The 13,747-nt window shown below is 39.4% G+C and overlaps 1 protein-coding gene across 1 annotated transcript in view; it reads right to left on the reverse strand.

Annotated features, from left to right (window-relative positions):
- The window catches only part of UQCRC2 (ubiquinol-cytochrome c reductase core protein 2), a 31,705-nt gene extending 20,048 nt beyond the window's left edge, over window positions 1–11,657 (reverse strand). The window contains exons 1-7 of the mRNA XM_027126683.1: window positions 11,502–11,657; window positions 8,650–8,733; window positions 8,403–8,552; window positions 7,383–7,447; window positions 5,968–6,024; window positions 5,627–5,751; window positions 3,568–3,665 (exon numbers count right to left, since the gene is read on the reverse strand). Coding sequence (XP_026982484.1) covers window positions 3,568–3,665; window positions 5,627–5,751; window positions 5,968–6,024; window positions 7,383–7,447; window positions 8,403–8,552; window positions 8,650–8,733; window positions 11,502–11,534 — 612 coding nt within the window. The 5' untranslated portion in view covers window positions 11,535–11,657. The remainder of the gene's footprint in view (window positions 1–3,567; window positions 3,666–5,626; window positions 5,752–5,967; window positions 6,025–7,382; window positions 7,448–8,402; window positions 8,553–8,649; window positions 8,734–11,501) is intronic.
- Window positions 11,658–13,747: the final 2,090 nt, after the last annotated feature.

A 13,747-nucleotide genomic window follows, 5' to 3' on the forward strand; every position in this document is an offset into this window, starting at 1 on the left:
GGGAAAAAAATGTAAAAAACAGGAACACATGGAGGTTAAACACTACGTTACTAAATAACCAAGAGATCAATGAAGAAATCAAAGAGGAAATCAAAAAATACCTAGAGACAAATGACAATGAAAACATGACAATCCAAAACCTATGGGATGCAGCAAAAGCAGTTCTAAGAGGGAAGTTTATAGGTATACAAGCCTATCTCAAGAAACAAGAAAAATCTCAAATAAACAATCTAACCTTACACCTAAAAGAACTAGAGAAAGAAGAACAAACAAAATCCAAAGTTAGCAGAAGGAAAGAAATCATAAAGACCAGAGCAGAAATAAATGAAATAGAAACAAAGAAAACAATAGCAAAGATCAATAAGATTAAAAGCTGGTTCTTTGAGAAGATAAACAAAATTGATAAACCATTAGCCAGACTCATCGAGAAAAAGAGGGCGAGGACTCAAATCAATAAAATTAGAAATGAAAAAGGAGAAGTTACAACAGACACCACAGAAACACAAAGCATCCTAACAGACTACTACAACCAACTCTATGCCATTAAAATGGACAACCTGGAAGAAATGGGCAAATTCTTAGAAAGGTATAACCTTACAACACTGAACTAGGAAGAAACAGAAAATATGAACAAACCAATCACAAGTAATGAAATTGAAACTGTGATTAAAAATCTTCCAACAAACAGAAGTCCAAGACCAGATGGCTTCACCGGTGAGTTCTATCAAACATTTAGAGAAGAGCTAACACCCATCCTTCTCAAACTCTTCCAAAAAATTGCAGAGGAAGGAACACTCCCAAACTCATTCTATGAGGCCACCATCACCCTGATACCAAAACCAGGCAAAGACACTACAAAAAAAGAAAATTACAGACCAATATCACTGATGAATATAGATGCAAAAATCCTCAACAAAATACTAGCAAACAGAATCCAACAACACATTAAAAGGATCATACATCATGATCAAGTGGGATTTGTCCCAGGGATGCAAGGATTCTTCAATATACGCAAATCAATCAATGTGATACACCATGTTAACAAACTGAATAATAAAAACCACGTATCATCTCAATAGACGCAGTAAAAGCTTTTGACTAAATTCAACACCCAGTTATGATAAAAACTCTCCAGAAAGTGGGCATAGAGGGAACCTAACTCAACATAATAAAGGCCATATACGACAAACCCACAGCAAACATCATTCTCAATGGTGAAAAACTGAAAGCATTTCCTCTAAGATCGGGAACAAGACAAGGATGTCCACTCTCGCCACTATTATTCAACAGTTTTGGAAGTCCTAGCCATGGCAATCAGAGAAGAAAAAGAAACAAAAGGAATACAAATTGGTAAAGAAGAAGTACAACTGTCACTTTTTGTAGATGATATGATACTATACATAGAGAATCCTGAAGATTTCACCAGAAAACTGCAAGAGCTAATGAATGAATTTAGTAAAGTCGCAGGATACAAAATTAATGCACAGAAATTTCTTGCAGTCCTATACACTAATGATGAAAAATCTGAAAGAGAAATTAAGGAAACACTCCCATTCACCATTGCAACAAAAAGAATAAAATACCTAGGAATAAACCTACCTAAGGAGGTGAAAGACCTATACTCAGAAAACTATAAAACACTGATGAAAGAAATCAAAGATAACACAAACAGATGGAGAGATATACTATGTTTTCGGATTGGAAGAATCAACACTGTGAAAATGACAATACTACCCAAAGCAATCTACAGATTCAATGCAATCCCTATCAAATTACCAATGGCTTTTTTTTTTTTTTTTTTTTTTTTTGCGGTACGTGGGTCTCTCACTGCTGTGGCCTCTCCTGTTGCAGAGCACAGGCTCCGGACACACAGGCTCAGTGGCCATGGCTCACGGGCCCAGCCACTCTGCGGCATGTGGGATCTTCCTGGACCAGGGCACGAACCCGTGTCCCCTGCATCGGCAGGCGGACTCTCAACCACTGCACCACCAGGGAAGCCCACCAATGGCATTTTTTACAGCACTAGAACAAAAAATCTTAAATTTGAATGGAGACACAAAAGACCCTGAATAGCAAAGGCAATCTTGAGGGAAAAAAATGGAGCTGGAGGAATCAGACTCCCTGACTTCAGACTATACTACAAAGCTACAGCAATCAAGACAATATGGTCCTGACAAAAAACAGAAATATAGATCAATGGAACAGGATAGAAAGCCCAGAGATAAACCCACACCCTATGGTCAACTAATCTATGACAAAGGAGGCAAGGATATATAATGGAGAAAAAACAGTCTCTTCAATAAGTGGTCCTGGGAAAACTGGACAGCTACATGTAAAAGAATGAAATTAGAACACTCCCTAACACCATACACAAAAAGAAACTCAAAATGTATTAGAGACCTAATGTAAGACCAGACACTAAAAAACTCTTAGGGGAAAACATACGCAGAACACTCTTTGACATAAATCACAGCAAGATTTTTTTTGATCCACCTCCTAGAGTAATGGAAATAAAAACAAAAATAAACAAATGGGACCGAATGAAACTTAAAAGCTCTTGCACAGCAAAGGAAACCATAAACAAGACGAAAAGACAACCGTCAGAATGGGAGAAAATATTTGCAAATGAATCAATGGACAAAGGATTAATCTCCAAAATATACAAACAGCTCATGCAGCTCAATATTAAAAAAACAAACAACAACCCAATCCAAAAATGGGCAGAAGACCTAAATAGACATTTCTCCAAAGACATGTAGATGGCCAAGAAGCACATGAAAAGATGCTCAACATCACTAATTATTAGAGAAATGCAAATCAAAACTACAATGAGGTTATCACCTCACACCAGTTAGAATGGTCATCATCAGAAAATCTACAAACAACAAATGCTGGAGAGGGTGTGGAGAAAAGGGAACCCTCTTGCACTGTTGGTGGGAATGTAAACTGATACAGCCACTATGGAGAACAGTATGAAGGTTCCTTAAAAAACTAAAAACAGAATTACCATATGATCCAGCAATCCCACTACTGGGCATATACCCAGATAAAACCACAATTCTAAAAGAAACATGCACCCCAATGTTCACTGCAGCACTATTTACAATAGCCAGGTCATGGAAGCAACCTAAATGCCCATCGACAGAAGAATGGACAAAGAAGTTGTGGTACATATATACAATGGAATATTACTCAGCCATAAAAAGGAACGAAATTGGGTCATTTGTTGAGATGCGGATGGATCTAGAGACCGTCATACAGAGTGCAGTAAGTCAGAAAGAGAAAAACAAATATCACATATTAATGCATATATGTGGAACCTAGAAAAATGGTACAGATGAACTGGTTTGCAGGGCAGAAATTGAGACACAGATGTAGAGAACAAACGTATGGACACCAAGGGGGGAAAGCCACGGTGGGGGTGGTGGTGGTGGTGAGCTGAATTGGGCAATTGTGATTGACATGTATACACTGATGTGTATAAAACTGATGACTAATAAGAACCTGCTGTATAAAAAAATAAATAAAATTAAATTTAAAAAAAAATGTAATGTGTTTTATCAGTACCTCATCTGGTGTCACTTTTCCAATCCTATAATCAGGACAATATAAGGAATTAGCCAAGGCATTTCGGTAAGCTGCAGCATGCAAATTTTCAATGACGTCTGTAAAATAAGTAAAGAAGCAGTTACAGAAGTGTGATTTAAATAAAGACAACACGACGTTTAGAGCCTAGAAAGCAACTAAACTACACAACTTTGGTCATCAAATTCAAGTATTAAGAGGACTGAAAATATAATTTCATTTAACCTCTAACAACTGTTAAAATTCTGCCACTCGAATGTGCTGAGAAAAATAAGAGTTTCTGTGATAGCAGCTTCTAAATGTCAGAGTCCACCTAAACTCTTCTCTAACTTTAATCGACCTGGTATCATCTAGAAACCATATATGGATTTTAGATTCAGAAGTCTGAATCTAATTACAGTTCTGCCACTGATTTGCCATGTGACCTTGATTAAGTCATCTAATCTGAATTTTGCTTACTTCTAGGTTCCCTCTCGAGGTAACAAAGGAGTCGTCAGGGTAAGAGGAGATATGAAAGTATCAGTGTTAGGTCATATTACTAGCTTACAGGGGTCAAATGCTACTGCCAAATTGTACACCTCCCTGGCACTGTTCCTACTTTCCTGGTTCAGTGCCTTTGCTTGAGGTATGTCTCTTTTATTTGCTTATTATTTGGGTGTCCCTCCATGCCAGGCACTGTGCTGGAAACACAGAGAGCAGTAAGACACATGTGTGCCCTCAAAATGTTGAGGGGGAAAAACTGTAAAATAAAGTATTACGGGTGTGATGTTAGTAGTATATCAAAAGTGCAGCGGGGGCACTAGGGAAGGGCAGTGGGAATTGGAAAGGAGTAATAAAAGTAAAATCTGGGATGAGTCTTACAGAATGAGTAGGTGTTTCCCAGGTGAATGATCTGGGAACAGCATTTGAGGCAGAGGACACAGACAAAAGCATAAAGTATGACAACAGTCTGATTCAAAGGGGAACTGCAGCTAGGAGAGCAAGAAACAAGGGAGGGAGGCAGGGGACAGATCATTAGAGTTACCATATATGCTAAGTTAAAGAGCTTGCCTTTAAAGGATTTTCACTGGATTTTCATGTCAGAAGGATCACTGTAATGGCAATGTAAAATGTACATTGCTATTGGTGGAAGATGTACACCTGGGGGCAGAGACACAAGCCAGGAGACTACAATAACTGTCCAGGCAGAAAGGATAAGGGCTGGAGCCTCACTGCTACCAGTGCGGAAGAAAGCTACTCTGGACACTGAAATCATCTTTCGTACAATTTTACCATTCTATCTATTTCTTTGGTAGAGGTGTGGAGTAACAAAGTTATCTCCGTGAAATAATATGAGCTAACAGGAACCAAGCACTCATTATGTTCCAGACACTTGACAGGAGACCCTCTCTTGACAGGCCTGCATCTGAGAAATCCATCCCATTCTAAGCCCCTGCAGCTGGTCACCTGCTTACACCTCAGTGGTCTACCTGCACACTTCCGCTCCTACCAGAAGCACTATGACTTCTGAGAATCAGTGGTGCTTTTTTTTAAAGATTTGTTTTGCCAGATGTGCTTGTCAAGATTAGATAACTAAACATTATATAAACACAAATATGAATATAAAAGTTTTTTTTAAAAAAAATTAAGTTGATTACTTTGGAAAGACACAATAAAAGTGAGTTGGCTAAACAATAATAGCAGCAGCAACAATAAACTGCTGCCAGATTTAGTGTAAGCAAAACAACCACTGAAAAAACACCAGGGGTGGGGTGGGGTGGGCAGTAGGGTGGATGGGTAGGGAGATGGGGGGAGTGGGGCGACACAGGCAAAAGGCCTAGGATTCTATAGTCAATTTACTTGCTATCAAAGATGAAAAATAACAATACAAATGTTTAGAAATGAACAATATGTTTTAAAAAGTGGACAAATTTTTGGAGAGGGTATTTTCAAACCCAAGGAGAAAAAGAATTTCGATAGCAATTTTATTCTTCTACAAATTGATCTTCTCAAAAACCCAGTATCTTAGAAACAACGGAATATAATCTAAAAGTGTACTTACGAGCCTGTGGATTCTGAAAAGCCACAGCTTTGTCAATCCTTAGCTGAGACTGAAGGGCAGCTACCTCCCAGCGATGAAATTCTGGTGCTGTGGTGACATTGAGCAGGAACTCCATTAGAATATCACTACAGAAGACATGAAGATAAGGGTTACCAGTCAAAAATTTAAAACCAACATCCATTCTACATAACTGTATTGCTCTCATTATTAAACTTTAGGCAGTTTGTGAATAATAATCTGAAACCAACATCAGAGGTCATAATGCCACATTAAAAAAAAGACAACTGAGCAACTTAGTATTTCTTTAAAAGCAGATGTTCTAAACACACAAAGGTACTTACACATCATCCCGCAGGCATTCCACAGTATAAGCCATGTTTTCCCTTGTTGAAATCACACTGAGTCAAAAATAAATTACAGTGAATTATCTAAATCAGAAGAACAAGCTTTCCCTTATATCTTTGTTAAGTCAACCAATTCTTTTGGAAAAAATTATTTTGAAGTACATAAAGTATAAATAATAGTATAACAAAAATACACTCAACTAAATTTAAAAAATATTTTTAAAAATCTTAAGAAAACTGCAAATATTTCAACCTTAAAAAAAAAGAAGAAAATCCTGACATGTTACACATGGATAAACCTTGAAGACATTTTGCTAAGTGAAGTCAGTCAGTCATGAAAGGACAACAAATACTGTATGATTCCACTGATACGAGGTACCTAGAGTAGTCAAAATCATAGAAAGAGAACACAGAATGGTGGTTGCCTGGGGCCAGGGGAAGAGGGGGATGGGGAGTTAGTGTTTAATAGCTACAGAGTTTCAGTTGGGGAAGATGAAAACATTCTGGACATGGGTGGTGGTGATGGTTGCTTAATGACACTTATTGCCATAGAACTTATACAACAGAAGATGGTAAATTTTACGTTAAGTATATTTTACCACTACTTAAAAAAAAAGGGCAACTTTAAAGTTGAAGGTCTCTTTGTACCATTCCCAGGCTAACTCTCACACTTTCTCCCACTCTAGAGACAAACATAATCATAGGCATTACATATTATTTTGTTAAAAACCTCATACCTTAAAAAAATCTTGAAACTTGTTTTTCCACAAAACATTTTGTTTTAAAGCCTGCTATGTTGAAACAGATTGAGTTCATTCTTAACTGCTGCATAGTAGTCCCAGCATATTACTATATCATACTTCACTTATGCATGTCTTTAAAGATAGGCATTTAGATTGTTTCCAGTCTCAATAACGATAAAGAATCCCTTTGTGCATGTGGATTAAAAACTGTTAGGTTGTAGAATATGCTCATTTTCAACATTAATAGATAGTCCTTGATTCTTTCCTATGTAGATGTATCAATTTATTCTCCCACCAGCAGTATAAAATGGTATCACACTGTTGATTATAAGTAAATATCATTGTTTCTGGCTTCCTCTTCTGGGAACAGCCTGTTCCTCTTCTATGTCTGTCCATTTACTCTTTGGTTGTTTTTTCCTAATTTGTAGTTCTTTATTTTTCCAAATAATCCTCTCCATGTTACATATGTTGCAAATATCTATTCCTAGTTACTTAAATTTTTACTTTAAGGCATAAAGATATTTTACATTTTATGCAGTCAAATTCATCAGTCTTTTCCTTCTTGTGCCTTAAGAAACTGTTAACCACCTTGATAACAGAGAAAAGTTCCTTTACAATTGATTACCTTCTGGTGTTTTCACTATTTCCGATTACTTATTTTTAACAAACCTTAATTCTCCACCAACTGCTTCAATTCCACGGGTTATCTTGAAAGATGAAGCTCCTTTTGTAGTCTTAGAAATGAAAAAACAATTGTTTTTAGTAGTTTTTTAATGCTAAGCTTGCCAAACATCACTTTATGTCAAAATCTAAACTCTAATTGTCATTAAATTCAAAAGGAATGCTAACCAAATAGTGAATCCTTTTTAGTTTAAGAATTATAAAACAAAGTTGACCAAAAAGCACAAGTATAGATTTTTATACAAAGTACATTTAGGTAAAAATTCCATTATCAAATAAAGCTTACTGGATTCATCCATTTATTCTGAAAGAGATTTGCGTATGAGAAAGAGTAATTTTCTTTCCGTTTCTGGCACTTCTTTTTTAAAATTAAAAATTTTGTTTTTTACTGATTTCTTATGCTCTAGCACTAACATTCGGATGGACACTAATTTAATGCTTCTCTATGGTAAATATCCTGTGGTTTTTCATGATGTATTAGGGGACTGTACTGGGTTGGAAGTGTCCCCCAAATTCATGTCCACCCAGAACCCGCAAATGTGACCTTATTTGGAAATAGCCTTTGCAGATATAAATATTTAAAATGAGGTCATGCTGGATTAGAGTGGGCCCTAAATCTAATATGACTGGAAAAATTCAATAAGAGGGATATTTGGACACAGAGACACAGAGGGGGCCATGTGAGAACAGGGGCAGATATTGGAATGATGCAGCTGCAAGTCAAGGAATGCCAAGGATTGCTAGCAACCACCAGAAGCTAGGAGAGACAAGGCAAGGTTCTTCCTAGAGCCTTTAGAGGGAGCACGGCTCTACTGACACCTTGACTTTGACTTCTAGCCTCTAGAACTGTGAGAGGATAAATTCTTGCTGTTTAAGCCACCCTGTTTGCAGTCATTTGTTACGGCAGCTCCAGGAAACTAATATACGGATGTTGCTTTTAGTTTTTCTTTTCTGTAGGACCAAGGTGCCACAGATTTCTAAACATATTGAGGTAGTAAAGATGCTTACCAAACTGGATGCAAGACGAAGCAAATGAGAGGTTCCTAAATTGTTGGAGTCCTCATATCTGCTGCCTGCTTTAATGAACAAACCAATTCTTGATGCAGGAGCATAGTTTTCGAGAGAAGCAATCACTAAACCATTTGGTAATTTGGTAAACTGTATTTAAAATAAAATAGGGATGTGATTAATGTCTTTATATTACCAAGGACAGTAAGGCACGTATGTGTCCAGTGAGCAACTCAGTGGGACTAACCTCAAGGTCCTGAGGATGTGGAGGCACTCCTGCAGGGGCAGTTGTGGCTTTAGCTTTGGGAGCAACTTTGAGGGAATAAAATCTCTAAACACAAAAAAGACAGGTTACCACATTTCTCAAAAGAATAGTGCATTGTACCCAAGTGGGCCCAAGCAATAGAGGATGTTCAGTGGTAAAAGAACTCCATGGGGGGATTTAGCTGATTAACTTTACTATGAAATTACTACCCACCAGTTTACCCATGCCACTCTTAAATCTCTAGTTATTTGTGACTTGTAGAGCCTGAAGGAATACTGAGTTGAACATGTTCATTTTGTACTATGTAAAGAATTACTGTATTTTCTTTTACCTTTTAACTACCTTATTAAAACTTCAAGTGGTCCTTTCTAGCTCTAATGCTTTGGAATTTTTTGAAAAAGTGTGGAATAGCCACATTCATACCCTTTTATAGATTTCAGCATTATTGTTTCCCTTATCTGCCCAAAGAGTCTCATCTTTTTAGTCTATTTTCCAATATGACTTCATTTCCTTAATCAGTTTAGTAATCTTTAAAAAAGACAAAGTATATCAAAGAAAACTTCCTCCAGCCCCCGATATTTCCCATAGTATCTTCACTCTCTTCTGTGCTACATTAAGACTACACAACCAAAGGTTTTATCTTCTTTGACTAATATACCCTGAGATTAACAATAGCTTCATCCATAGTAGATTCTCAGTATATATAATACGCAGCCACTGGAAAGGTAAAGGGGTCCTCTTAAATGTCAGATAATGGATCCAAAATGCATAACTTTACTCAGTTTTTTTTTTGGCAAATGATATATAATGCCACATAATTCATTTCGATTATGTCTAAGGATCTTAAGGTTACTAGTGGAGATGTTGAGAGTTAATCCTTGGTACTCCCAGGATCAAATGAACATGCTGCTAGAGTTTCCCAAGGACCCCCCTCAGAAGCTGCAATGCCTCTACTCCGTGTTGTCCAGGACGGTTTTTTGTTGTGCATTCAGCATCAGTGCTATACTATCGATAAGCTGGTTCCTAGTTTTCATTTGCTGTTAGTGCTTTCAAATTATAAATTCCAATTAGCTTTGCTTTATCATCATCAATTTCATTTCCTGGGTGTGGTATAGTTAACCCTACTATTGATTCTAGCTTTTGATTTTCCAGAAAGTAAAAAAACTGCTGTGGGCACAGCAGTTCAAATAATACATAGTTCTATTGCTAAGGTACATTTAGGTGCTCTCCTCTCAAATGTGCCTGAACAGTGATACTTTGTTGGTTAGGTACTTCCTATAATTTGTCCCATTCAAATCTGTTGCAAAATATTATCCTAGTAATTGTCCATACAACTACTATTTTGTTTCAATAACAAAAGATGTATAAATTTATTCTTATGTAAAATAAGTGTTACAAGTAGAAACAATTGCTTTCAAGCTTATTCCAATTTGTTTACATTGGTCCTCTTCAACTCTGTTATCTTTGAGTTCTTTTTTCTACTGGAAGGTGGGGATGGATGCAATGGAGGAAGAGCTTTTGGGGCCTTTTGCCAGTCTAACCGGGCTTCTCTCTAAGGGTTATTAATCACTGGTTAGTCTAGGTGTGCTAAGAAGGGTAAGAGAATTACAGTCTAAATTACAGCTATTTGTATAATTCATATTTTATCTATTTAAACATTAAGCACAGGGAAACTCCATTCCCTGGTCTTCTGCACCTCCTTCTAGAAGGTTACTAGGTTACTCAGTAACCCAGGTACTCTTGACACTTTGGGCTGGAAAATTCTTTATTGTGGGTGGCTTTGTGCACCGTAGGATGTTCAGCAGTAGCACTTCCCCCCAGGCTGTTACAACCAAAAATGTCTCTAGATACATTGCCAACTGTCCCCTGGGGGGCAAAATTGGCCTCGCTGAACTTTTTTTTTTTTTTTTTTTGCGGTACGCGGGCCTCTCACTGTTGTGGCCTCTCCCGCTGCGGAGCACAGGCTCCGGACGCGCAGGGTCAGCGGCCACGGCTCAAGGGCCCAGCCTCTCCGCGGCATGTGGGATCCTCCCGGACCGGGGCACGAACCCGAGTTCCCTGCATCGGCAAGCGGACTCCCAACCACTGCGCCACCAGGTAAGCCCTTCGCTGAACTTTAAATCTCAGAGACTGAGACTGTCCCCCCTTGACAACCACCGGTTCACACTGATATAACACTGACCCTAGAGGAGTTTTCCCCAAGCGACAGCTGTGTTTCACTCGGGCTTGAAGGAGTCTTAAGAAGCTCTAGAGGGCACGCCAAGAAACCCTCCTGGATAAACTCTAACAAGAGATCAAGAAAAGCACACTTTATACAGCCAGGACACCACAGTAACAATCAAGTTCCAGGCACAGTGAAAAAAGCTATAAAGGAATTAACTCATTTCTTCTTTATGATTTTACTCATAAGCCCACTTAACCGTTGGGGAAGCTGATGCTCCGTGATACGCCAAGAAGAGGCTGCAGTTGATAGGTTAGGGATGGGGGACTAGGTCTACGCCGGCCTCCTGCGGCCCAGATCTCGCGGTCTCCTTCTGCACACCAAGTGCAGCAGTGACCTTCAAAGGTGTCTCCACCCGAGTCGCTTCACCTCCGCTCTTAAGCCCTCCCCCTCTCTTCAGGTTTTCCAGCATTAAGTCTTCTCTGCTCAAAGCACGAGCTGGCCTTCCAACGCCCAATCCACCCAGCCTGCAGCCCACTTGGCCGGCAGGATTCACCTGAAGGGCAGAACAAAACCCAAGGCCCCGGGAGCCCAAACCAGGCACCTCCAGTCCGTATGACCTTGCTGACAATCTGCTCCCCCACCCTGCCCCAAGCCCGCCAGCTGTACTCACCGAGAAGGACCCAGCTCTGGCTATTAGCCTCATGGCTCAAGATTGCTCTGAGCCGCGGTCACAGCCGCCTTAGAGTAAAGCAAGATGGCGGCGGACGGCGGGAGCGGCCCAGACTGCCCCGCGGCACTCTTTCCCACGCCTCCTACGTGAGGGGACTCTCTATACGACCGACCGCACTCTACTGCTCCTTGGAGGATGTTGGAACAGTCCAACTCCTCCAAGACGCAGGATAGGGAGACGCATAATTTCGTAACGCAGTTTTCAGAAGATAATTTAGATGATTTAAGTTACCGCTTTTTGAGTTCTCTTCCTGGCCAGGATATCCGCTTTTTAATCCTCTTCTGACTACGTCTGCGACAGCCCATCGCAACCCCCCCCCTCCACTTTGGATTCTTCCGATCCCGGCTGTCCAATGAAAGAGCCCCGGTTCGCCGGATCCCATCCGCGGCCTCTGGGCTCCAGTCTTCTGAACTTCAGGACTTCCTGCACTGTGGAAGCCGGCGGCTGTAGGAGACTATTCCATATCTGACCTTCTACAGAGACATAGGCCTTGAAGCCGGGTATGATCGCCTCTTGCTTGGTGAGGTCCTCACTAGCTCATTAGCTCCATAGGAACGGAGCCCTTGTCCAATGAATTCGCCGCTCTAACTCGCAGACCAGGCTTGGGACACACATAGGTGAGACCGAAACTTAGGAAATGCTTACGACTAAGGTCTCTGGTCTGATGGAGTTTATATTCTAGGCTGAGATTACGTAGAAAATAAAAACTGAAATATAGTTTTGTCTTAGAAAAATTAAAATGTTTTGAATAGTAGTGGTGTGTGTGTGAGAGACTTCTGATCTGAAGCCTGCATATGGAGAGTCACGTGACAGCTTTTGTGGGAAGAAAATTCCATGCTGTCTTCAACGAGTGTTAGCTAATAAGTTGCCTGTGCCAGACACTATACTAAAGATTAAGGCACGGTCCCTCCCCTTCAGGGAAGTATAATCTCGTACCTTGCAACGTTGCGTGGTTGGGAAACCAACATTAATGTCATTTAGGGGTTTGTTAGAAATGCAGAATCTTCAGATTACATAATGGATCAAAATCTGAGTTTTACAAGGTCCCGAGGTGATTCGTATGCACATTAAAATTTCATAAGGACTGGTTTTAGGCGTTACAGAGCATAGACAAAATTTATGCCCTCGGCCTATGTCCGAATTTCTTCACACTTACAAGTGGTTCTCTAACAGGAGATTCCAGGTGACATCTAAGACCCGGTCATTAAGAATCCGGCAGGAGTTCCCTGGTGGCCTAGTGGTTAAGATTCTGCACTGTCATGGGTTCAATCCTTGGTCAGGAACAGAGATCCCGCAAGCCACGGGTGGTGTGGCTAAAATATATTAAAACAAACAAACAGATCTTAAGACTCTGGCACAAAACTGTGGTAGATTTACATAGTGGTGCATGAGATGATTTAAAGTTGGTACATAAATGAACATTGTTCTACTTTAATAGTTATATATTTATTTTGAATATTTATTACGGCAAGCAATGGTGGTAATGAGTTTCCTCTTGACATATGTTTGTAAAAGAATAAAAGGTTAGTTTGAACAACATTAAGTAAATTAACTACAGGTGATATGAAGATAAGGCAAAAATCATGAAGGTGTTATAATGAGTGAAGTTTGAGAAACATTTTGCTGATCAAGTCACCCACCTGCTTAAACTTTTTCAATGATTTCCCATGTTTTTCAGGATAAAGTTCAAATTGATTAACATGGCATACAAATCTCTGTCTCCAGTACTTTTCTTTATTTTTTAATCCCACCACTCTCCCCCACTTTCCCCCCCTTGTTGTCCATTCGTTTGTTCTCTACATCTGTGTCTTTATTTCTGCCTTGCAAACCGGTTCATCTGTACCATTTTCTAGATTCCACATATGTGTGTTTAATATATGATATTTGTTTTTCTCTTTCTGACTTACTTCACTCTGTATGACAGTCTCTAGGTCCATCCACATCTCTATAAATCACCCAATTTCGTTCCTTTTTATGGCTGAGTAATATTCCATTGTATATATGGACCACTTCTTCTTTATCCATTCGTCTGTCAATGGGAAATTAGGTTGCTTCCATACCCTGGTTATTGTAAATAGTGCTGCAATGAACATTGGGGTGCATGTGTCTTTTTGAATTATGGTTTTCTCTGGGTTATGCCCTGTAGTAGGATTGCTGGATCATATGGTAATTCTAGTTTTAGTTTT

The sequence above is a fragment of the Aethalodelphis obliquidens genome, unplaced genomic scaffold (assembly GCF_003676395.1).
Source record: "Aethalodelphis obliquidens isolate GAN/ISIS:26980383/991018 unplaced genomic scaffold, ASM367639v1 scaffold30, whole genome shotgun sequence".
Taxonomy (NCBI): domain Eukaryota; kingdom Metazoa; phylum Chordata; class Mammalia; order Artiodactyla; family Delphinidae; genus Aethalodelphis; species Aethalodelphis obliquidens.